The sequence below is a fragment of the Solea senegalensis genome, linkage group LG20, assembly GCF_019176455.1.
Source record: "Solea senegalensis isolate Sse05_10M linkage group LG20, IFAPA_SoseM_1, whole genome shotgun sequence".
In the NCBI taxonomy this organism is placed as follows: Eukaryota; Metazoa; Chordata; class Actinopteri; order Pleuronectiformes; family Soleidae; genus Solea; species Solea senegalensis.
This window is the reverse complement of record NC_058039.1, coordinates 8632949-8658855: the sequence shown is the minus strand read 5'-3', so window position 1 is coordinate 8658855 and position 25907 is coordinate 8632949. Positions and strand designations below refer to the sequence as shown.

Sequence of the window (25907 nt, the reverse complement as noted above, 5' to 3'; positions counted from 1 at the left end):
GATATTTATATATTAATGCATTCACTAATGTAATTAAGTGGCAGTTTGACACATTCAATATTCAGGACACCCTTTAATGGAATTATTCACAAAATGCCTGCATCGAATGGTCTAAAATCTATGGCAAACTAAAGCAAGTCTAAATCAAACTGCTAAGTAAAAGAATAAAATTAATAATCAAATACTGGTGATACAAATACGTACTCCATATACATTATGGATATGTATTTTACAGAAGATGTTCTGATAAGTCATTATTTCCTCGCCACAAGTTCCAGAAGAGTGGAGGTTATTTTATCCAGGTTGTTGGAGTAACGAGGGATCCTGTGCATCCTGCGTCCTTCTTCCATGTGTCGGGAAGGTGAAGGAGAGTGGGAGTCGAAGTATCTCTTAGCAGCAGGTCGGTGGTCAATGGGGTGCATGGGTTCTTCCAACCTTTCAGTATACTGTACCGTCTCATCTGAACAAGTAGCAGGAAAGGTATGAGACATTCCAGGGCACCCAAAAACGTCTGCAACAAAAAATATTGTGAAAAGAGCACTGATGCAACAAAGGAATGAGAATATGCAGTATTTATCACATCATAAAAAAATCACATCGTGAACATAAACTGTGCACACTCTTCACAGTGCTTTCATGATTACACATAACCTCAAATAGAAATGATTAAAGTAAAAAAATATAAGAGCAGAGAATTTTCTTGCAGTATAAGAAGTTATTCCATAGAATAATTTCAATAAAAAATGTGTTAAATATTAACAAACACTAAAACTAAAAACCTATTAAGGTATGTATGATCTGACCCATTAATGCCTGGTTCTTAGCACATAGAAAATCTCAATAGTAAACAGAGTTCAGTATTGTATATTACAGTTTACCTTCATAACGGCCCCTGTAGTTGTGTTCAGGTTCCCTGCGTACAGAATGATGGTGTTCTTGAAGCTGTTCATCAGGTGTATACTCCTGCTGCTTCCAGCTTTGTCTTCTGTGGTCATCTTTGAAGCTCAAGTCTTGTGGCCGTCTAAGGTCTAAATCTTCATCAAGGGGTCTATCATACTGGAGTCCTGAAGACAGCTGTGGATCAGTGTTTAACCTGTTGTAATCCCTGCTGAAAACTGTGCCGCCTTGGGTCTTTTGTTAAAAAAAGAAGAAAGATGATCCCTTTTTAATATGATTTTGCAGGTAGAGAATATAAAGTATGTATCTATTAGACAATGTGGCCTGTGCAGGGTGACACATACCACAGTTTTCTCTGATTTTTTGGCCTTAAATTCTTTCAAAAGGTTGCAAAGTTTGCTCTTCAGGAAGTTGGCATCTTCTGCATTCTCAATTTCAAGGCCTTTCTGGAAGGGGTAAAAGTGAAGAGGGAAAAGAGTTAGGGATTGATTTAAGACTAGATTTAAGGCTAAAAAACACCTCACTGGTCTAATAATAATTATATTTATAGAGCACATTGAAAAAAGGTGAACCAACAGTGTGCATGCCGAACATATAAAGCAACAAAAGACACTAGGACACTTGTCAAAGTCTCACAAGTAAAATTAAAGTGAATGGTTTTACCAGCATATCAAACACATTCTCTGAGCCCCCTCCATGGTAGTCTTCAGAATGATGTGGGGTCTGGAAAGCAAAAGGTTTGTTATCCATTATACTAAAGTAGTACTTGGTTCTGATCACTGTAACAGCATGGTTCTCAAACTGGGAGCTTCCCCATGTGGTACGAATACTGTTCTACTGTAGGGTATGTGATCGGAGAGGAGCTTAGGGATTTTGACCAATGACAATAAAAATAAAATAATAATAGAGTCAATTTATCTCTTGCTCCATCCTAATCTAAGTTCACTGTACTGTATATGTGAGGAAGAGGAGGATGATGAGAGAGCAAATTATCTCATTGGGAATAAATCTGCCCGTACAGTCCGTGGCAGACTTTGCTCGACCTATTTACACCACTGTATTTTATTTTTGGTGATAGTGGTGTTACTTTGAGAGCTCAATATTTTCACATTTGAGAACCACTGCTGTAAATTAACTAGGAAAGAAGAAAAAATGTGATTTTGCAGCAAGCTACCTGTGATTCTGTGTAGAGTTCAGCATTATGTGTTGCATGGGTTTCGGGTCTCAGTGGCACATTTAGTCTAGAGGGTCTGGCAAACTTTGGATTTGGAGGTCCAAATTCATTCCTGATCCTTTGAGGAATTACACATGTTGAGAAAAGTCATGTGTAAAGCATGACAAAAACATGAAATATTGGCATTTCTGGAGTATTGCTGTTGAAAGATCAGTTACATTATCACTTACATTTCCTGTGTCAATTCCACCTCCTCTGCTGTGGCATCAGAGAAGCGACTTTTTCTCCTTCTTTTGCCATGTTGTTCTTCACCTGTGGCACCTGTCAAAAAACGTCTAAAGGGCTCAGGGATACCAGACATGCTTTTAGTAATATGCATCTTTCTCTCGGAGGAAGGAAGGGCATTTATACTTGGCCCTGGCTCTTCAAGCGGTTCTCTCAATGTGTGCTGATAATCTTTGATGACATTAAACAAATGATGATGTGATTGGTCATTCTCCATTGGAGCAATGCAGTGCCTTTTAGCCTCCGGTTCACTAAATCCCTGCATACTCGCTCTATTCTTACTCGTATGTCTAACAGATTCCCTGTCCAGAGACCACTGCCGTTGCTCTTCTGGGTAGATCCGCTGTGTGCGCTGATGCTCAGAGCGAATTTGCTGGCGCCGAACTTCCTCCGAGTAGAATTCCTTTAGAGGATCGCTTTCTGTGTTGGGTCTTCTATAAGAAGCAGCCTTCTCTGGGTAATACTCTACATGCGGTTTATGGCCATGCGGCATTGGCACTTTCTCCTGAGGATAATAACATGCATCACCACCTGGCTCATATTCGGTGCTTCCTTGAGGATCTTCAACATATTCTCCTCCGTAATTATTTCTTCTGTAATCAACCCTGCCCCGCTCCTCCTCCATGTGGGCATCACTGCGATCATCCTCCGATTGGTAGACCATTCTGTCTGTCTCCCTGTAAGGTTCCTCTTGGTGGAATTGTGGTGTGTCTGAGAATTCTTGATGGCCATATTCATTCTCATAGTCCTTGGGTCCTGTTAAGCGTGATGGAACATCTTGTCGGGTCTGTAAAAATCTTTGGTCCCTATTTTTATACTGCTTTGGCAGAGCTATGGAAGAGGAATGCACAAAGTTAATACATCAATAAAAACCAATACAGGTGCAATTGAATAGTATTTAAAAAAAAGAAAACAAAAAAAAATAGCTTCTTTAAAGATGGAGTGGCTTTTGTTGGCCAATTGCATAATCATGTGTCTCGCGCTAATATTGTACACACACAGTGTGTGTTGCAGCTGTTCACTCAGAGGATGGGAGATGGATGCAACTAGAAAAACCTGAAACAGAATGTGACTTCAGGAAAAAGACTCCAGATCAATCGCTTTGTCAGGAAGTGAAATACTCAATGTTAACCCTGCCGTCCGGTTTGTTCATCTACCCAACATTAATACATGGCATGTATGAAACAGAGAAGGCAACTAGAATGTTGTTAACCATAACATGCAAGCTGTTTTTAATTAGGGCACATTAAAGTAGATTACCTAAAAAGCACTAAAAGTCATACTTTTAAGGACAGAATAAAGTTTTTTTTTCACTCTGTCTTTAAACAACTGTGCAATGAAAGACAAAACTAGCCCTTTTAACCTTTTAAATACAAAACCGTGAATTGGACATGAATATAATATATATGTACCTCTTGACATGTTTAACCTGCCTTCACTCCCTCTGCTTGCTATTGGCTGCAACAGAAAAAACAACATACATTAGCAAAATTCTCTTAATTTAAACAGCACATTATAATATTCATCATGTCTTGTGAATGATATTTTAATGTCCCACCACTGGTTGTCCTCGTCCATCCTGTCTCTCTATTATTTCTGCTTTGGCTCGCATGATCTTTCCTCCTTGGTTTGTTAAAGATTGTTTATCCCAGGTCACCAAATCTGGCCGTTGCACTTCCTACATAAAAAAAAGAATTAAGGCTTTTTGATTTATTTAATCCCTCTTTATCAAAAAGCAAAAACACCAGTTCAGCTGATGTTTACTTAAAGATGTTCACACGATTTACCACATATTTCTGTCTGTGTTTACGTCCAATCACATGGTGGACCATTTCCGCCAGGTTTGCAGTCAGATGACATGGCTTACATAAATATCTGGGACCTGATTGCGGGTCAGTAGCTGTCACTTGTTCCAGATAGTGTAAACCTAAGAAACAAAAGCAGAAGGAAAAGAAAAAAACAAAAGGAGAAAAGATTAAATGTGGATCTGAGGGAAACAATTTGAAATAGAACAGGCTATTCACCAATGATGGGCTCATCAAGCTTCAAGTAATCCAGATATTCTGAAATGTCCTTGAAATCCGGTATGGCACGTTTTCTGAATCCACGCCCTAAGAAACCAAATCACTGGTAGTTAGCAAACAACACCTGTGTTTTTAAAGATACAGAACATGAAAATAGGATGCTTTCAACTTAAATGTAGAATGCATTTAGTGTGCTGCTCCTTATTTTTATTGTAACTCTGTTATACCTGCAACAGTACCACAGTATCTTCTGCACTTGATGTGCGTTCACCAAAAGCTTAGAATGGAGGCATCGTTACATGAGATTTGCTGTGAACTGAGCATTCAATGTGCATGTGGCCCCCTTTAGCCTTCTTTGAGGATAATCTCATATTCTATGCATACAACAGGCCAGCATGTGTGCGAGAAGTAATAAGTGAAGCCTGAGTACTGTAACTACAGTAATAAGAGTTGATTTCACCTGTTTACACGTTGGCATAAAAAGAAAACTGACCGTTGAAAATTAGCTATTGGTACAGCATTGAACTCTTCTGAGCTCAAATTATGTTCTACTTACATCAGCAAGTAAGAGACACCTTTAAAAACAAAAATAGGATCGAGCCTCCTGCATCTTTGATTTTGCCCTGTAGTAGTCTTCTGGTAAGCATTTGAGTGTACACCATCATCTTTATCTCTGGAACACGCTTCTCCGGGCTGCATGTTTACTAACATGCACAGGGGACTTCCGCAGGATGCTTCTTTTAGGGTTAATACAGGGAACATTGATGTATGTTTTTTTCCTTTTGACTCTGAACTCATCCGATAGTCGATCAAACAGCTTGTTTGTTGTGCAGGACGCATGATATATTTCTGACATTTAGGGTAAAAATCGTCTCCCATCCAAGTCTCTTCCACCGAGAATTCCCCAGTACACTTCACTGTACAGACTATCAGAGAAATCTTCTTACATTTCATTTAATTACGTAGCCAGTCACCAGTCGAGTGAGGATGATATCAGATCAGTTTTGGTGCAGTCACTGATGCCACAGAGTAACTGAATGCTACACTAGATTTCGGTGCAGCCGTGTAAGTGTGGATGGTCATCCATTTGAAGGATGTTGGTGATTGGAAAACTCGTCACTTCAAACGTCGACTATATCTTTGAGTCCAAGAGAACAATACTTCAACAAACAAAATGCAGTTTTGAAAATAAGATGGATTGGTGGACAGAGGGACAATGTGAAAACAGACTCCTGCATTGCCCGTTGAAAGCACAGAGGCAGAGCAAACAAAGCTTCCATTCTGCACCACTCATGACACATGAAGGCAACTTTATCTGCCAACCAGGTCCCTGATAACACTCCATCCGATGCTGGATCCAGTGGTATCCCGCAAGTGCTCCATTGCTTGTATATGGGAGAGCCTGTCAGCCTAAATTGAGGCCATTTTGACTGATTTTCTGCACCACAACGAAAGGAGTGCACCCCAATACATCAGTCACTGAGGATGAAGTGAAGTGTGATCACAGCACAACACCTCTTGTCCACTGTTTTGGGCATGCAGAATGGATTGATCAGACAGCTCCAGTTAGAAACTCTGGCAAGCTTTGACCAATTTCAGTACCCAGTAACAAACCAGTGTAACTATGCCAATTCTGGCACACTATTTATTACAAGATCTGCATTAATCAGGTCATCAGGTGGGTTGGATTTATTCAGCTGTTAAGCCAAATTGGCAAAAAAACAATGATGAATTATTGCCCAACACAATGTCCGTGTAGATTCTCGTTCATCCAGGTCACTCTGTAGTTCTCAAATATCGCTGAATTTGGATTTGTAGATTTCTTGAAGACATTTCACCTCTGATCCAAAAGGCTTCTTCAGCTTCGTCCAACATACTGTACACAATGTTATGTTTGTGAGATTCCCAGGCCATGGCATATATCTGCTGCTACAGCCCCATCCGCTCCTCTGGAAAAGCTCCCCACAATATTTTTTAACCTGTCAGTGATTTGCTGTTGAGCTTGGGGATTCCATTCATCCCAATGGTTTTCAAAGGGACAAGGTCTGGGTTTTGTGTCAAGATTCCCCTTATTGACACCGAAAGGGAACAGGTTTCCATACCTGTCTTCGTGACGCTGTAACATGGTCCTGGTATTTCCTCTGATTTGCTTTGAGTTCATAAAACATTCTACACAAAGTAGCTTAACGTGAGCAGAGAGCAAACTCTGAAAACGTAATACTTAGAGCCAGAATAGAACAAAATTACAAAGCTAAAGATGATTTCTACTTACCCCCTGTGACAAAGCCCTCCTCTTTCTGCCAGAAATGAAAGGAGAGCAATTATTCAATCAGTCAATCAGTGTAGCGTGAACAGGTCACTGATTAGAGTTCACCACTACTAAAAAAAGAGAACAGGTTATATCATGTACACAAACATACTTTCTGCACTTAATTGTTGACCAAAAACTACAGCTCACTGGATGTGCTGTGAATGTACATATCCTTACCTGCCTTCTAAAAGTTACGTTTCTTTAATAACAGCTACATTAGGGGAAGAAAGCAGTTTACAGTGAAGGGGGCACATCCTCCTGCAAGTAACAGCATGTTAAGTATTAGGACAGCTAACCAAGAGGTGAGAATAACAATGAAAGACTAAATTCAATGTGAAAATTGCTTTGCAGAGGTGCATTGGTCTTCCATACCACAACATTTTGTTGTCAAATCAAAACTTATCCTTCCAGATGAAATAAGTCTTACTCATGTAAGACTTGAATGTCTCCAAACTGAGGTTTATTTATAAAATTAGAGAAGCACACGTCAACTGTATGCTCTGCCATAGTGCAGCTCATTACACAGCAGAAGTGTAAATAAACACTGAACACTGACTGAAGTGGCTCTTTTGCCACCATGCCAGTGTAGAAGACATCTTTGCATCTGTATTTTTTTGTTTATTATTGATCTCCAGTGTAGATATTCCAGTGGTACAGAATGCAAAAACACTGAGAATGAAGTCAGTTGTAAAAACAAAACTTCAGAGTGTCATCATTGGCTATTGTTCAAAACATAACCATGATATGTAACAACATGTGCTTCACCATGACATGTTTCAATTTTGGTCAAAGCAACGTTTATGGCATAAGGTTTCCAGGAATCTTCCAACCCTAGGTTTACAGATGCTTTGGAAAATATTTTTTCCATATGAAAGCCAAGAAGAAAAAGGTCAGAAAATGTATGCAAGTTACTGTGAGAAAGTGGCTCAAGAATATCTTCTGTATGTAACAAACCACGAAAGGATCTGTGGTTCTTGAAAAAAATAGTTGTGTCCATCACAACTGTCCATTTCAGACTACATGAGTGAAAGATGGAGGAAATCCTGCAAGTCAGTCTTTGATAAATGTGCCATTCTTAAGATGGCCATTGAAAAAAAAAAACTGGGAAGTACTTATCTGTCTTGTTGCTTCTTCGTGCTAAAGAAGGGAGTGCACATTTTGCAGATATTAAGTCATGATGGCAAGAATGCAAAACATTGCATAGAAAAATCTGCAGATTTTCAGCTTCAAGCAGTAGAAATCCGATGCTTCTTGCCGTCATTGGAGGGATAAGTGTACCAGAAGATCACAGGGCACAAAAAATACACTAAAAGAAAAAAATAAATAAACCAACCAACAATCCACTGATGTTTCCAACACCCTGGATAGATAGTGAAATATCACTCCTCGTTTACTGTTACACAACAGTGGAAGACCTGTGATGTTAGTGACTGGATGCTTTGGCTCTGCACTGGTTCACACAACATTTAGGTTGCACTGCTTTCTGCACCAGGACATGGAGCTGTGTACCTTAATGTGTCCAAGCGTAGTCAGGTGTATCTTATACAAGGTTTCTCCTCTTATGGATTTTTCACAGACCTGTAGTAAAAACATACAAGACAAACAAGAACACCTTTAACTAGCAGTGTCATAGCTACATAGAATGTGAAACATTCAGTTACTAGTTTGTTGTGTTGGGTAGATACAGCGAAACTGAAGTACTTCACAATACAACAGAACTACAAACGCAACGTTAATCTGTGAATCGAGTCCGTGGATAGATAGAAAGATAAAGGCGATTTAGGGTTTTATATGGATTAATAAATTTTGTTGTTACATATTTAACAACATTAGGTTCAACTCGATGGTGTACATCGGAGTTTGAACTCACATTAAAACACATACAGTCAAACTGAACCCTTATATACACAATCCAAAATAATATCACACAGTTTACCGTGCATTCAATGAATTCATCCTCAACCTCGTAAGGCGTTTCGAAATTATCCATTGTTGTGTTTTGGGACAGTTGCGTGACCGCTGCCGCCTCGGGAAACCGTCAGTTGTTCACAAAACGTTTTATCTGGCGAACCACGACTGTGTAAAAACACGCCTGTGTTGTTGTTTTTTAAACAAAAGTAACGTGTTTAGCTCTTTGCTAGCAATTTGCTTTACTTCCTCTTTTGGTTGTTAGCGGTTATTAACCAGGTTAAAGGCCCATTACCGCCACCTACTGGACTGTGTGAACCTACTGGCGTGTGTATCAGGAAACTTGGCAGGAAAATAGCACTACATTCACAGAACTATGATTATGATTATTATTGTTTAGCAACAACAATAGTAACAACAACAGTAATGATCATCTCCATAATTAGAAATTATCACTAAATTCAAAACTTTAAGTGCACCTAAAGATGGACATCCATTTATGCTACCTGTTGAACAAGCTTGTCATTGCAGTAAAACACAATGTGGCATACTACAGACAGGACTGCATAGATTTGTTTATTTTTTATTTTGTCTATTTGCTTCTTAGAATAATTTGCTCCAAAGCTATAAAAACAAACAGCTGCTTTCACGTCTGCCTTATAGTAAACTGCGGCACTTATTAAACTGTGAGAGGCTTAAGCACAGCAGCAGTACGTCGACTTGAGGATAAAACTGTGAAGTAGAATATTTAACAAGTAAACGGGGCAACAGACCCGTTTAGTCATTGTGTCATTGTTGTGTACGAACGGGCAACTGTGACATTACACAGAGATAAATCTGTACTTTGTCTGAACCATGTCCAGTGGCCTTTTTCACATGGATATAAACCATGAGCACTTTAAGGTATAACTCCATCATATTTACATGCAATTTTTAATATGTACACTTAACAATGATTTATACAGCCCTCTCACAAAGAGGCTTTATGTAAATTATTATTACATAGGTTTCAGCTTCAGAATGTGGTTTCCTAATAATGTCACAAAGTACACAATACTCTTTGGAGATCATATCGCACAACATAACAAAAAGAAAGAGATCCCAGAATGAAAAACTGCTCCAAAACTCTAGAACCGATAACTACAAAGGATCAAAATAGAACAGTTTTGACAGCAATCAAAAATACTGAAGACTTATATTATAGACTAATGATAAGCGTAAACTCCGTTGCAGTATCTTCAAAAGTCTAAATCTCTCAAAAATATCACACCAGCATCACCCATGACAGTTTAAAGCTGTAAGAGTTAAATGAGCAAGGGGCCAAAGCACGGCAGGTGTGTGTGTGATGGACAATATTTGTTCATGTAGTGTACTGATAACACACAGCACTAAGAGATGAGTTCACAAACTCAAAAGAAATACATTCCTATTAACGAAAAACATGTTGATAAATAAGTTGAGACAGAATAAGAACCACAGGTCACCATACAGAGGAACACACATACACTTTCATAAACAGAAGGCTATGGCAAAGTCTCTCATCCAATATCTGAGTGACGGGTCGAGATGTCTCAGCAAGACGGAGGTCAGACGTGAGCTCAGGAGGTGAAATCAGAAGAATTGTAGATTCCTCCCGGGAGATTGTTAAGTCGGGCACGCAGCTCCTTTCGGACCTGGGTTACTCTCACCAGTTTGCGTTTGTACTCCTGAAAAAGTCCACATAAGAACAAATACTTTAGCAAGTGTACGGTAATAAATACCACATATATATATTTAGAAAAAAATAATCCAAGTATATACTGCCTGCATAAAAATGTAGATAACATCAGTAAATAATATGGTAATTTTGTTGTGAATCCATAGTCAGTCAACTTCTATTGAATGGGACAAAAAATGTTGTTTCACATTCAACTCTTTCCTCTTTCTAAGCGCCTGGACAATTAGTTACATGTGTGTGTTTAGCTATTTATTTCATATATAATTAAGTTAGGAGAACAAAATAGCAGTTAACACGTTTTGATACGTCATTACACATCACCAGTGTGCCAACCACATGATTTTATTTGAGCCAAATACTGTATAGACAATTATTTTGACACCTTAAAGAGGAAATGTATCGTCTCTGCTCTACCCGTGTTGCTCACTTTGTCACTTTCAAGAGCATTTTGTGTGTAATTGTGGATCTGCTGACATCTACATGTGTCATGCAAGCACAACAGTATGAATCACAGATTTCCAAACAAAAATGTGAATTTGTGTCCGAATCAAGATACTTAATGTCTCTTTTCTTACAATTTGGTTTGACCAGTACTAACATGAGTTTCCCTCTATATGATCATATTGACCTTAATTCAGTTGTAGCTAGAATTAAGTGTCAATACCACAAAGAAGGTGGAAATGCCTTTAAAATTGACTTATTGAAACATTGGCATTGAATATTCACACCGCAATTGTTAAAGTAAAATAAAAGCACTCACAAAATTATTTCCATTTTTTTTATTTTCAGTTTTTTTATTACAAAAAGATACAAACATAAGATACTTTATCCTCTTGGCATCCTGTGAAAAAAGGCTGGACAGTTATTGTCAGAACAATAAAATAATGATCATCTGTGAAAGAAAATCTGTGGTTACTTTTTTTTTAGGTCAGAATCTCCTCACACTAATTTGGATGATATTTACATTTGGAGGCATGGGACTGAGTAACCTGAGCCTTCAGGTGTGCATCTATTTAGGACACCACACCCAAACAGAAACTCAGCAGTTTGTGACTGCTGCAGCAATACATGGGAAAAAGTGTTATTTGAAATGTGGGCAAACACGACTTGTGAGTACACAGCTTCAAAAACAGATGAATGACAAGGGACGAATGGTAATGACACTACAGTTGAAGGAAACAAGACAGACATGTATGAAATAAGTGAAATAAAGAAAGAAAGTGTGATACGCACTTCAAGTTTCTGCTCATTCTGGGCCAAGCCGTCCTTCTGGCTTTGCAGGAAGACGGTGAGTGTACGTGTGAGCTGCCTCCTATCGTCTATTTCTGCTGCCAAGCGACCACTGTAGTCTGCCAACAGCATGCAGGCCTCCTCCACCAGCCGGGAAAGCCGCTCCCCCGATTCTTTATCTAAATCACACACAGTGACAGAAAGAACAGGGCAGTGTGCTTAAACAGAACCAGGTAACTTTTTAACTTTAAGATTGTTTGGTTTTACAACACTGTTGCTCAAAGGAATTTCACTCTGCAGTGTTCGTTAAGATGACGAGTGCTATGTTGTACAACAAGTGAAATTGGTAATAAAGCGTTCAATCATCAGTGATGTCCCAATCCATGAGCTGGATCCTTCAAATGGTGCCAACATTTACACACACCAGGGGAAGAATTGGTGACAGAACTGGTAAGTTCTCTATGGGCTAGACTGTCTCTTTTCAGGAGGATCCAGCCCATGGATTAGGACAGAGCTAGTGTGGGATTAATGGGCTTTTTGCACAGCAGCCATTTTGACATGTTTTAGCAGGAAACACACAGATGTGACTGACCACATTAATGACAGCTCTGCTCAGCTCATGTATGTCAGGACAGTGAATCAGTATGCACCCTGAAACTGAGGAAGCTAAATGGCACATTATCAATTTCTGTATTCACACCTAAGGTTTTCCTACTGTGACCTGTCAAAATGGCTGCTGTGCAAAGAGCCCACATTGATGCCAGACAGGCTCCTCTAAGCATCTCTCAAACTATTGATTTCCTGTGATTTTAACACACACACACGCATGCACGCACGCGCACGCACGCAGATTAACAGTTTCTTCCGTGGTCATGTCTCAACCCTTAACAAAGATGTAATGGTTCAGTATTTTTCATTTCAGTAAAACGACATATATATAACATCTTCGGTGGAGGTAATAATATGCTCAGCCTTGAAGTGGATTAAGTTACAACAGCTTGAGACTTCCATAATTTATTTAATTTTATTTATGAATTTATTTCTACTGTTCTCTTTTCTTTTGCCATTTTGTTAAGTGTCTTTGAGTGACCTGAAAAGGGCTATAGAAAGCAGAGGTATTATCATTGTTATTAACATCCAAGAACAGCAATATGAGACCACCAAAACTAACAAGGTGACAAGTGGATTATTTCATGCTAGCTAAATCGCAAATCTTGCTGTTTTGGAGAACCAGTGTACTTGTACTTTGTCACTCACACTGAATCAATGAAGACTCCTATCACCTACCTGTGATCCTGTGAAGCAGTGATGTGTCCTGCACCTCGGCAGGAAGGGAGGAGATTCGCTGACGGAGCACTGAGTCACCAGAGGCTGCGTTTTCCAATTCCTGCAGAGCTCGGATTAACTCTGCTGTCTGAGGTTAGAGGTGAAATAGCCAAGAGGATGAGAGGAGGACCAAAATGCATCAACAATAATAAGTGGGAATAAGTATGCATCAGTTTCAACAGTAAACATAATGCTTAAATGTAGTTAAAAGTATAATTTCATTTACTTCCCATATTTATGACTACATTGTGTTTCCTGAACATCACCTGTGGGGGTTCAGTAGGGGAACTCTGTGAGGCGAAGTCCTCCTCTGGTCGGATTTCCTCATATGACCTCTTCTTAGCCTTCTTTTCTCCATCTGCGATGTACAGTACAGGAAGAGAGCATGAAGAAACTAAACACACTACACAGTCCCTGTGTGGGTGAAACAGCCATAAGATCTCTCCAGACTCTGTATAAACAAACTTTGAAAACAAAAATGTTGATGAATTTATCTCAGCATTGAGAATTTTGTTTGAAATGGTTTGGCCCTGCCTCCACTATGTGATTTTTGTACACACTCATCCAGTAAATTTCAATAGATCCTCCAGAACATCATCTACACTAGATTGTGCTGTACAATTTTGTTTATTTACCGTGTATTGTATGTTGTTGTTGTTTTTAGTGTTATTGTTGCTGTTGGTGTACTCTTTGCATTGTTCTGAATAGCTGAGGGAATGCAGATGTGAATTTACTCTAATGTACAGTATATTCTGGTTCAGTACATCAAATGGTAACATTTATGCTTTATCTGTATAATGTCCTTTTAAATTAATTAAATAAAAACATAAGAATAAAGCGGGTCCCACAGGGGTGTAGTGGTTAGCACTCTCGCCTTGCATCAAGAGTGCTAACCCGGGTTCAAGCCCCGGTTGGAACAAGGGCCTTTCTGCATGGAGTTTGCATGTTCTCCCCGTGTGTGCGTGGGTTCTCTCCGGGTTCTCCGGCTTCCTCCAAAAGTCCAAAAACATGCAATGTGGGGATTATGTAAATTGGACTCTCTAAATTAACCAAAGGAGTGAGTGTGAGACTAAATGGTTGTTTGTCTCTATCTGTGTGTGGCGATGGACTGGCGAACTGTCCAGTGTGTACCCCGCCTATCGCCCAATGTAGCTGAGATTGGCACAGCACCCCCCGCGAGGATAAAGCGGTAGATGATGACTGACATAAGAATAAAGCAATTAGCTCCTGAATGTATTTGAAATGTATTTTTCCATCTAAAATATTCATGACTAAACTTTTCTTTGCAAGAAAGGCCTGAAGCAAGGCTTGCACCTTCAAACTGGCAGGTTCAAACTGGCAGGTTAGACAATTATAGATTGTTGTGATGAAAAAATATGTGGACATTATTGGATGGTACTGGATGGTGAGCACTACTTACTGGCATGTACAGATACAAATTTCCTGTTGCATGAACTTACATAGGACTTGTGACAGCTGATTCAGCAGGTTGTTTTCATACACAGCTCTCTCCTGCCAGATGGACAAAACCCGACCCAGCTGCTTCTTAAAGCCGTCCTCGCCCTCTCTACACAGGAAACAATACACTCATGTTGAAAGGTTTGTGCATTGTCTAGAAATGGACATATTACTTAATAAATAAACAACACAATTAGGTAGTGTTATGTAAATCTGACCTGTATACATGTTTGAATGCATCGACGATGATCGGTGCAAAGTCTTGGGTAAACTCTGGTCCTTTTTTCTTGCTGTTCTGAATGACGTCATTGGCCAAGTAAAGGAAGGTCAACTTGCGTGATACCTGAGCTGGATGTATTCAAATGTACACACACATATTACAGTGGGGCATTTGTTATCATATACAAAACTGAATCTCACTGAGCAAAAACAATAATGAACACAACTGAGCTTTAATCAAATTTCTTTTGTACTCATTTTCAATTTTGAGTTTATCCACCAACATAGACTATCACACATACATGTAACAATGATTGCGTAATATTTTTACACAGGTTCCAGTCTACACTGAACTAAACATTGAGCCCCAGAGAACTGTGCCATCTGTATTCCCACTGCACACTGCTTTGAGTCCTTAAAATGGCTCCTAAAATACAACATCCACTTGAGATGTCATTAGGTTGTAGAGTAGCACCCTAAGGAAAAGTGAGCTAGTATTAAAAGCTACAGAAATCTTCCCTACAGCGCAATTACATACTTGCATACAGTACGTAATGTAACATTTGACTGTCTAATACAATACAGGTAACTGCACTTTCTTTTTTTCCCTTTATACAACTAAGAACACAAATGAGAGGCGAGTGTGTAAAAAATAGGAGTTAAATTGCATGTTGTATATCAGTCATTTATAACTTATCCAGCGAACACAAAAACAAAAGTGTGTTTGAGTGCACAGTTAAATGCCAAGTTCATCCATCAATGCTGTTGAGTCAGATTCTTACCATGCCTTCAATGTATGGTAGATCTAAATGTCTCACTTACAGAGGAAATAAAAACAGAGGTATCAAACCCACACTCGATTTTATGCGGCAGGTCCCTTAATATCAAGTTATAATGACAACTGTCCCACAATCTCCATGACCTGTAGCTAGATTATAGATAGAATATTATACAGTGAGCAGTATTTTTATAATAATAATAATACCTAAGGTAATATTCATCGAATTTGTATATGTATTTAATGTAAAATTGCAAATACATGAGCATGTTAAGTATTTTTATTACAATTGTCCATATGTTACAATTAAATTTTTACATTGGTGCATAGTTCCTTATCATAAAAAAACGTTTACTTTTAAATATCATCATTCATTCCGTTATTGCGTTATCATGATGGAATACTGTGATGTGATTTTAAGCTAATTTCCCACATAGTTTAATTGTTTTTCACATGAATGGCCCCCTCATAACCAGACTGGACACTCATTGGCCCCCAGGTCGTTTAAGTGTGAGACCCCTGCCATAAAAAAAACCATCTAATAGCATAATTGTTGTCCGTGCAAATGTGCACACATAAATACATTTTACAGCTTCGTTGAGATTTTACAAGAAATTATCAGTGTATTTTGGTGACTGATTTTTGAAACAAAGTGCATATTGTTTTCTGATTAACGTGTGGAAGTTCACATTTAAGTGAAGGCTTTAATAAACTTTTAATAAACTCACCCTGCACTGTTTCCATGTATCCTAATCCCTGTTGTGCATCTCATTTGGAGGAAAAATGGGTCAAATCAAAACGGCAAATTCGAATGTATTCAGTTCTAATCTATGTGAACAGTTTGGGCATTTGTTTAACTCGCTACGGTCGGCTAAAGTTTAAACACGTTTATATTTAAATTCACAATAACCTTAAGGCAAAACTTGACCAGCTTCTGTAGCCAGATGCTACATCCAGGTTGTTATAGCATGTTAGCAGGCAGTGTTTGTCGAGGAGCTAGCTTGCTCGTTCCACCCTTACCTTTCTTCAGTTCGCTGAACCACACGTTGACAATGGTCTTCGAGTGTTTTCTATGATGAATGAGCCACAGCGACAGCGTTTGAACACTTTGTTGAGAGTTGCTGAGCTCGGACAGTTTCTTTTCTAGAGCCACTTCAGAGAAAGCTGACATCTCGACGAAGAGAGGAGTGGGACACCAGCAGCTTCAATGTTCCCCTCAGTTAACGTGTAATGTCGAGCAAATAAACCAGTCACTGCAGAGTTTTAGCCATACAAAAATAAATGACGCACGCCACCTCGTTTGTGCGTAAAAAAAACTGTTTACGCGGAACTAGCTAGAACAGTTGCAATGCTCTGATCGGGAAAAGCCACTACAGTCGCTTCCGTACGACGACAGCTATGCTGCGTTCATGTCTGCCGGAAGTTACAGTTAGTGCAATTTGCCACTTTTCTTTTTGACTTTTCTACATCTTTGAGATATTTTTTTACACACGTGGCATCAAAGTGTCTTAAAAAAGTACATGATTACAGTCATTTTTGGACTGATCCAAAGGTATAGTCTATTTTGTATTTTTATCTCAGCTGTATGTTCAATCTTTCACATTTTGGTTATTGACTGTGTTCATTTCATTCTGTTACTAGTAGTAGTAGTAGTAGTAGTATAGGTAGCAATGTATGAACAAAATTCCCATCTTTAATTGGACATGTATGTAATGACATATTAATGGAGACTGGTTCACCCTTTAATTCAACACAGTTACATCGCAGATTTGGTCAACGTTTCAAACAACTGAACAAAAGGCTTCAGAGATGCTGCCGTGCCAGGAAATATGGATACAGAGTCCAAACACATCCCATTAGCTGAACTGAAGGCACTTGAAACTCTCTCAAACAAAAACAAAAATGAAAATCAGTAGTTTATATCATGTCATTTGGATATACATTCAACAAATACTGTTGGTCCTCTACAGTGCAAGCAGCAGCAAAGGGGGTAAATAATACCATTTTTTGTACTCAAAACAAATTCACTGAAGCACAAACCAACTAACCCCTGCATCCCATTCAATGTGAAATAATAAATCAGTGAAAATATTGCTCGTGTCACATTACTCCACTTGGTTTACACACAAAACCAAGAAATACTGCAGGTAAATAGATTCCAGCACTTTAGACTTTAAATTATCTCAAATTCTCTGCATAGCCTGAGTCACTTTCTTAAAGAAAAATATAAGTTATTAAAAATCTACTTTAGTTTTTGTTGTAACCAGTTGTATCCATGTCCAAAGGAAAATGTCAAAGTAGAGACTAATTTCATCTAGACATGGATGCAAATGAAACCCCCATCAGTTTCAGATAGATGAAAAAAAAGAAATGTCAAAATGATACAAACTAAATTTAAACCTAAAGTCGTAAAAAAACTGAAACAAAACAATAATGATCTCAGAGTCTATGCTAGTAGTGTCACTACATTCAAAAACATTCATGAACATGAGTAATGGAACCTCCAATCTCCATCAACAATCGCATTTCTGACAGAAACCAGAAAGCATTTATTTTTGAAAGAATGTAACAAAGCAGCATGCTTAGAGGCCATGCCAGACCAACGGGGTCTTTCAGTAGGGACAGCATTCCCTTAAGTGGAACTGTATTAATAACTGCAATTAACATAGTGGCAATAAATGCAGAATTAAATGGGTGGAATACACACAAATGGAGTAGTTTCAGCTACACTTCTTGAAATCACCAACCCTGATTACCCAGTGTCTCTGGACTTACTCAAAATAAGATCCATAATATGTACTCTGCACAGGTGGGATTAAAGTACTTGACTGGGGCAAATCCCAACCACCGCCACCGCTACTGCTATTGTTGTGTGGATCGGGGACGTGCCAGGTGGGTTCATGATAGTAGTTAGGGTTATGCATACCCCTATGGTCTATTTGAATGGCTTGACAGGCCACAGGTTGCATCATATAACTTTGTGGAGTTGTCTGGACATGGCTCGTCATAAAAGCCATATACATTTGTCTCTGTTCGGTTTCAGGAGCATGTGGTATAATCTCTGGTGCAATTTGAGCAGGGACAGCTCCCAAATAAGGACACATGTTAATCCTTGCAGAATCTACATAAGGAGGAGCGACTTCAGCAGATGAGCCGTGATGCCCCACACAACCCGTCTGATAATTGTTGTGATCTGGTGCCATGTACTGATTCTGGGGCAGTTGTTGGTAAAGTTGAGGTGCATCTGAGCTCATCTCCATCCAGCAATCGTCTCTTGACACTTTCTGACTAGTGCCAACGGTATTCTGTGAAGCTGAGCCATACCACTGCTGAGTGTAAACCCCCTCTTGTCCGTGGGGAAAGTTGTAAGAGGACCAGTCCTGAGTGTGGGACAAAGCATGTGACCACCCCACATTCTGTGGGTTTTCATTTTTCAAGTCTTTCTCTAACTTTATACCTGATGTTTCTTGAGAACCATATTGTCTGGTGTTGTTGCTTTCCTGATAAGCCTTTTGATCAGTCCATGTTTTGTCTTCAGACTGGCTTAAGTATTCATTGTTAGCAAAGTAACTGTCCACCTCTTGATACCAAGTGTCTGTGTTGTTTATCTCTGCTTCCATGTATTGATGGGTGTCTCGACTATACAAGTCTGGTTGAGGTAAAGTTGTTATGTTGTGTTCAGTGTGGGTGATTTCAAAAGATCCAGCATCATAGTCCAACTTGTCTTCTGTCAGGTTCTCCAAGGATGGAGATACACCTGAGGCCGGTGATTGTACCATAGGGAAGTCGTCCTCACAGAAAGACATCCTCTCCAGCAGCAATGCACCTCTTTTGAGAGGCAGGCTTACCTTGAATACAGTATTGGTCTTCTTCCCTTTTTGTGCCCACTTTGACAGCATTACAGCATGTTTGTCTGGCATGTCTCCATCTATTAAAAAAAAGTGTTGGGACACAGAAGTTGAAAAGCAACAGGAAATATTTCATTGTCAAGAGAGAAACATACGTTTTGGCCCATTCAAGTTTAGTTTATAGTTGAAAGGCACACCTTGGAGAGTTATTTTGTTTGTTTGGCTGCTAGTTTGTGTCCCGCTGCTACACAACATCTTGATACCTGAAAATTAAATTAAAATACTTAAGTCTTTGCAATTACATTGGTTGAAAGAGCAGACTGAAGAGGCAAACCAAAAGGTATATTAATAGATAGTGAAATTAGGTTATTAAGTACAAAGAGAACATGGACTGAAGAAAAAAAACAGGCAATTTATAATTTTTTTTGGAGCGTTTTAAGCTCCAAACAATTGAAGAATCACTTCCTATACAGCAATTGTGGCAGAGGTTGCCACCTTTACTGCAGGCATTATTGTTTATGATTCAAACCTTGAGAACGTATTGCTTTAATGTACAGTACTACACTGCCTCCTTACAAGACATAAGTCCATTGACTAATAATGTGATTACAAATAAAATACATGTTATTTGTTAAGTTACTCCATTAAAAGAAACTATGAACATAAAAACACACAGTTCTGTACTTACACCAGTGATAACTTTTGCCAGTCATTTGGATACAGAGTGATTCTGGTACGTTTATCACCTGGGAACATAAGACAAGTACACGTGTATTCAAAATGTTCCTGGTGAAGGACACAAGAGTTCCTTTCACATACAGAATAACCAAAGCAAGTTCAATAACATAAAAGATAGTATGATACCTTCAGCTCTCCTCTACCCTCCTCTCGCTCCACTTTCCTGGCCAGTGACTGGAGAAACTCACTGGGCTCATAATTATCTTCCAACAATATTTCCACCTGCTCAGGATGAGTTTCCATCTACACAAAAATGTATTCAATGAACTTCAACCTGATTCTTAGCATGTTCTTCACAGCCTCTGAAGGAACAATGCTTCATTTCAATTGCTCATGTATGTCAAAAACTGACCAAGTAGTTGTTGAGATGGGAAGAGCTTGTCAGGTGAACATTGATGTCCTTTTTGTTGAATCGGATGCGGCAGCAGTGGCATAAGAAAACACATGTGTGGCCATTGTCACTCCTACACTCAACCACACAGAAAAGACCTGTTGTAGACATATACAAGAGTAGGATTTAGTAACATCTACAGGTTAAGTTGCAGCTGAATATTTTGCACCTCACCCTTCCTTCCAAATAGGTTTTATCGTTAAAAAAATCAAAAAGGTTTTTAGTTTGTCCACTGTGGGCTACTGTAAAAACACAGTGTTGGTATACAGTAAATAGAAAAGCCTAATTCTGGGGAAATTTAATGTAATGTTCATTTAAAACTGTTGAGTGTGTAACTTTTGAATAATAATTAATGTCCATTATATTAACTCTACTGCCAGATGAGTTCACACAGTTGTGAAGGGCCACTTCACCCAAAACATTTTTTTTTACTAATTTACAGAGATAAATGTGTTATTTGATCATCAGACAGTGGATCTGAGATATGTCTCATTCCCACAACACAGGAAGTTGACGAAAATTCAACGGCAAAGTCATTGTCAAATTTTGAGTAAAAATAAATGGATAAATAAATAAAAACTGGACAAATTGGGTCAAATTAAACAAACACAGCAGCATCATAATGCTTTTAGGTTTCTTCTTCAAGTGAAAAAAATGGGTGAAACTGCCTTTTAAGCCTATCATGCAACTCCGTGTTTGTTTTGAATCTCTTATCCCTAAGCGAGATTCCCACACTGCACACTGAAAGTCCCACAACAAGTTTCAGAAGTGAATTTTACTGCAAAGAAACGTTCAGCTGTTTGGTGGAATATAAATGCTTCTTGAAGCTGAGCAGCAGAGGGGCAGAATAATGGACATGCTGACTCACATGACCCATGAGGCATGACCCATGTTTTAAGGATATTGCATTAATAAATTAAAATGTTCTGTAATCTGAGCACATTGTTACTACTCTCCATCTACAGTATACTCACCAATAATAGGCTTGGTTCCTGTATAGACATTGAGAAAGCTGCAGCTGTCTAACTGTGGTGCTGAGGTGTTTCTTAAACAGCCTTCTGTCTTCATATGAGGAGCTACAGCTGACTGCATTAGAGGTGGGTCATGCATGAATTCAGCTTTGATGGATTTTTCAGTCCACTGCTGTTGATTCTGACCAAGCAACACAATCCTTTGTGATTGAATGGGAGATTCCTTCAGCTGAACAGGCGGAGTCTCTGCATTTCTTTCTGGTTGACCCTGACAATCTCTTAAGAAAGTTACTGCTGCAGTGTTTATGAGACAAAGAGACCCATGTTAAAAAATAAAAATGTAAATGTGAAAAGCATGCCAAGAAAAAAAAACAACAACATGGTGACAGATAAAGGAAATGAGATCAAGACGAGTCACTGACCATCTCTCTCGCTTAGTGTTGCCATCCTCTGGAATACTGCTCCTTCAACCTCAAATAACTTTATATTAAGGTGCAAAAATATGAGCTCTTATATCCAAAACACTTGTTTGTGCAAATGAAAACAAACTTATGCACATATGAGTTAGAAATACCTGCACTTCTCCAACTCCTTCTTTTCCCTCGATTTTCTTGGCTATCTCCATCAGAGGCCAGGCCAGTTTAGACAAGTCAGAGTTTTCCTTCCATTCAGACAATAAATGAGGGTGCCAAGCTTTCTGTCAAACAACACATCTGTTAATAAACTACAGGACACATGGCCTTCAAAAGTAGCCATCATTACAGCACTGCTTACAATGTAGTTATATCTGTGGAGACTTCCCATGATGTGGTTCCGCATGTCAGCTTTGCCGAGTCGACACACACACACCGCACACAGGTACAGCACTTCTCTGCTGTGCGCTCCCACCTTCACACATTCTACGATGCTGCCGAGGCCTAAATGTACATGAGAGGACAGAGTATTTTCACACCACCACAAACAAAGATACATGTAGATATTTGTTTCCATTTACCAATAATAGGTTGTAGTCTCTTCCTGTTGGTCAGATACACCTTCAAAGATTCAAACAGTTCACTTTTGCTGGAAACTGCTAAACAACGAAAGAAAGCATCAGTCAATAATAATTACATGCTTAAATCCCCTAAACACAATTAGAGCTGTTCAGACCAGGTGTTAAACATAGGTCCAGAGAGATTTTGTCACACGTGAACAACTCTAATTTAAGTGTCTACACCTGACATCAAAATGCATCCTGTGTGAACAACATAGACTTTATTTAAAAATGGACATGATCTTCCAGTTGCAAAATTCACTCCAGTTTTAAAGCCTCAAAATGTGCGATTTGATCAGAACCACGTCAGTATTTACAATTTAAAGTTCACACAAACATCACCCCAACCAGGCACCTATTGGACAGTACTAGCAATTAACACTGGTGTCCAATCATATGTGGCAAGGTTTCATGATCTCTCTTCCTCTAAATGGGAACTTTCATTCATTTTCTACCACTTTATGCTCCACATGAGGGTCACACGGGTCGCTGGTTCCAATCCCAGCTGACATAGGGCGAAAGGCGGGGTACAACCTGGACAGGTCGCCAGACCATCACAGGGCCACATAGAGACAAACAACCATCCACTCTCACTCTGACACCTACAGTCAATTTAGAGTGTCCAATTTGCATTTAGGTGTAGCATGTGTGTCAAAGACAAGCTTGGGTTGTTTAAGAAACACACTGAGGTCAGAGAGGGGTGCATTAGAATCTGCACACCAGTGATCAGATCACTCAGGTCATGTGTTAACATCTGGTCAATCTGGGGTAGTGGTGCACACACACAGACACACTGAAAGACATACCTTTTTGTGCTTCACTCGACTGCATGCTGCAGTTGTAGAACGTGGCTGCAATTCCGTTGCAATTAAGCAAAGGGGCAAATGATGGGTCTTGCTGTAAATTTGAATCCAGCATCTGCACACGGACTCAGCATACAGCGGAATAGGGTTGGAGGAGCCTGAAAGAGCAAATGAGCCAAGAACAGAGGAGGGTGTCCCTTAATGTCCTTAAGGGGACATAGGTATCCTGAAATGTTAAGGCCTCTAAAGGGAAATCTGTTTATCTGATGCAGAGGTTGTTCAGGTCATGGAGAGGGTGAAGGATGACACTGACATTGTACATATTCATTTATATAGTTAAACGAAAACACAATTTTAAACGCCAAATATTCCCAGTATAATGTATATCCTACATGTTTGTTTACACTGATTACGTATACATTCTTTCTATTTCGTTACCTATTAGAAAATTTGAAAACTTGTAGTGTTCAAAAAAATCCTCAAACCAATTTATCGATTATAAAAACAGTTAATGATTAATTTTATATTAAAAAATAGAGTAATTGTTTCAGCCCTAAACCTTACCAACCTAAGACAAACATAATGATCATACAAAGTAAATATTAGATAAAACTGATTACAGATTATCATTACATTAACCATTTAATAAGATAATAGTTTGTTTACCCTGTACAATAATGTGGAGTGCAACTAGTATATTATTCACGTACGCACTTATTTAAACCTCAAATTCAACACTGCATGTAAATCAAAGACCAACAGACAATACTTATACTGTAAATGTATTGTGGCTGCAGGTTGAACTAACCACCACCAGATGGCGCTGCAGGGACATTGGACAAACAGTCAGTGGCGTTCGAGTTCTTGGGCTGTTCTGTGTCACTGAGGAATTAACGAACACAAATGGCAAAGTAAACACTTTTTTCCAACAAAGTATAACTTATTATTATATAATTATAAGCATTATTAGTAATGTCAGAAAACTGAAGGCAATTTTCTAGTGATGTTAGCGGCGTCATGTCAAACAAGTGATGTCTGCTGCCAATCACCACAGCTGCGCTCAGTCACTGGCCGACAGTCGAATCTTCACCACGACCAACAAGCTTCAGCTGGATTAAGCTCATTTAACAGTTTAACAAACTAAAGAAAACACTCACTCACCGACACAGAGAAACCGTGAAAATCCTCCTAAGTGTTATTTTGTGCTGGTGAATCCAGTCACGCGAGTACACCTCGTTAGTGTGGCGTGTAATCAAGACAAGCGAAGCCAAAGTTTGCCCCACAGCGAGTGTCGTGAGTGAGCGGCGCATGCGTAGTGGGCTGTAGTGGGTTTTCTCCTTTGGCCCTCTCAACGTGCCTGTGTGTGTGTTTGGCTGGTCCTCACATCCTTAAAGGGCTTTTTCTGGGCTACCACCTGGTTTTAGGATTATAATTTAGTTTAAGTTATTGTTAGGGTAAGGTTTAGGGTTAGGCACTTAGTAGTGATGGTTAAGCTATGGGTAAGGGGCTTATCTCTGAGTGAGTGTCCCCACTATCAACACTGCAAACGTGTGTCCTTGTGAGGTCCAAAAGACTTTTTTTTTTTTAACTACCTTTGTGAAGACATTTTGACTTTAAAAGCTTTTTAAAACAACAAGTGCTTTTTCAGGGTTAAGACCTGCTTTTAGGGTTAGGTACTTGGTTGTGATGGTTATGGTTCTGATAAAGGGCTCGAAAATTAATTATGTCTATGATGTGTCCTCACCAAAATATAGAAACAAGTTTGCATGTGTGTCTAACTGTTACAGGTTAGGACTTTTCTGGCAAAAACACTGACCTTGTCAGGGCCAGAAGTCCTCATAAACCAAAACCAGGTCCTAATTGTCTCTCCCCTTCCTCCAAAAAGCTTCACCACTTATACACAAACATCAACGTTACAAACAGACCAAACACCATACCTAGTGTTTATGACCCCAGTAAATGTTATCTGATGTTTTACCAGATGCCATCATGTGCAACCCTCACGTTGACCTTTTCTGGTGACCTTTCCCTATCATATAATCACCCCAGCATTCATTCACAGCTTGACTGTTAATTGTTGTCTTAGAACATTACAGGAAACAAGAAGAAAACCAGCTATTTCCCACAATGTCACACTGGGCCTCTCATCATGTTTTAAAAAAAGGAACATGGGAAAGTACTGCCACAGGTAAAATACAATACACATGTCTAATAGTGGAAAATAATGACGTAATGTGTAATAAGATATAAAAGATGAGAGCTAGAGGGCAAGTTTTCAGTGTTTACTTCAGTACCCTCACTTGGTGTTGACTTGTAGATCTACAATAAACATCTGTTTGGCATGAAGACCAGCTGCCTCAACTCTTTGTTATTTTTTCAGTGTGAGTTCTTGTATCATTGGCAGCCCAAGTACATAGATAAGACGACTGTATTGTTTTTATCAAGTCTACCACAACAGAACCAAGGCCATCTTTCCCTGCAGCACAGATGAGCTCATGACTATGTAAACTCTCTCCGTGCCCCAGAGCCATTTTTGACGTGCCTCTGAGCTGTTGTCCATTTTCTTGACTCTCTCCCAGTCGTGGTTCTCATTTTATTCACAACACAATCAGAATGGATGACTGAACTCTGAAATAACCTCCCAGTTCTGATCACATCAACAGAAACAAAAAATCAGATATGAGAAACTTTATGCAAGTAATGTGAACCCAGTCTATGTGATGTGACATTATTTTCATTTGGCAGAAATTAAGGATGCATGGAGTTTGCATGTTGTCCCTGAGTGTGCATGGTTTT

General features: G+C 39.1%; 3 protein-coding genes across 8 annotated transcripts; all 3 read right to left on the bottom strand.

Annotated features, from left to right (window-relative positions):
• Nucleotides 1-53: 53 nt before the first annotated feature.
• si:ch211-13c6.2 (uncharacterized protein LOC100000125 homolog) lies at nt 54-8860 on the bottom strand. Of its 2 annotated transcripts, none has more exons than XM_044052855.1 (13): nt 8628-8860; nt 8201-8269; nt 6653-6677; nt 4381-4467; nt 4144-4283; nt 3915-4034; nt 3769-3814; nt 2302-3187; nt 2072-2189; nt 1561-1620; nt 1242-1343; nt 879-1131; nt 54-511 (listed from the first exon to the last, which is right to left on the bottom strand). In XM_044052855.1, the coding sequence occupies exons 1-13, from the start codon at nt 8679-8681 to the stop codon at nt 255-257; spliced, it is 2217 nt and encodes a 738-aa protein (XP_043908790.1). In that variant the 5' UTR covers nt 8682-8860; the 3' UTR covers nt 54-254. The 2 variants fall into 2 exon arrangements, with proteins under 2 accessions (XP_043908790.1, XP_043908791.1); XM_044052856.1 differs by having other exon boundaries at nt 54-460.
• A 294-nt stretch (nt 8861-9154) lies between these two features.
• LOC122786850 (regulation of nuclear pre-mRNA domain-containing protein 1A-like) lies at nt 9155-16725 on the bottom strand. Of its 2 annotated transcripts, XM_044053353.1 has the most exons (7): nt 16348-16725; nt 14549-14678; nt 14333-14439; nt 13139-13230; nt 12834-12960; nt 11550-11725; nt 9155-10305 (listed from the first exon to the last, which is right to left on the bottom strand). In XM_044053353.1, exons 1-7 carry the CDS (start codon nt 16496-16498, stop codon nt 10198-10200), a joined length of 891 nt encoding a protein of 296 aa, XP_043909288.1. In that variant the 5' UTR covers nt 16499-16725; the 3' UTR covers nt 9155-10197. The 2 variants fall into 2 exon arrangements, with proteins under 2 accessions (XP_043909288.1, XP_043909287.1); XM_044053352.1 differs by lacking the exon at nt 9155-10305 and having other exon boundaries at nt 11081-11725.
• Nucleotides 16726-17056: 331 nt separating this feature from the next.
• Nucleotides 17057-24407, bottom strand: si:ch211-199g17.2. 4 transcript variants are annotated; one of them, XM_044053401.1, is made up of 13 exons: nt 24273-24407; nt 23887-23993; nt 23115-23269; nt 22270-22347; nt 22050-22192; nt 21850-21972; nt 21698-21755; nt 21279-21569; nt 20266-20402; nt 20040-20156; nt 19864-19921; nt 19373-19438; nt 17057-19255 (listed from the first exon to the last, which is right to left on the bottom strand). In XM_044053401.1, the coding sequence occupies exons 3-13, from the start codon at nt 23224-23226 to the stop codon at nt 18099-18101; spliced, it is 2340 nt and encodes a 779-aa protein (XP_043909336.1). In that variant the 5' UTR covers nt 23227-23269; nt 23887-23993; nt 24273-24407; the 3' UTR covers nt 17057-18098. The 4 variants fall into 4 exon arrangements, with proteins under 4 accessions (XP_043909336.1, XP_043909335.1, XP_043909338.1 ...); XM_044053400.1 differs by having other exon boundaries at nt 23920-23993; XM_044053403.1 differs by having other exon boundaries at nt 22270-22344; nt 23115-23993.
• Nucleotides 24408-25907: the final 1500 nt, after the last annotated feature.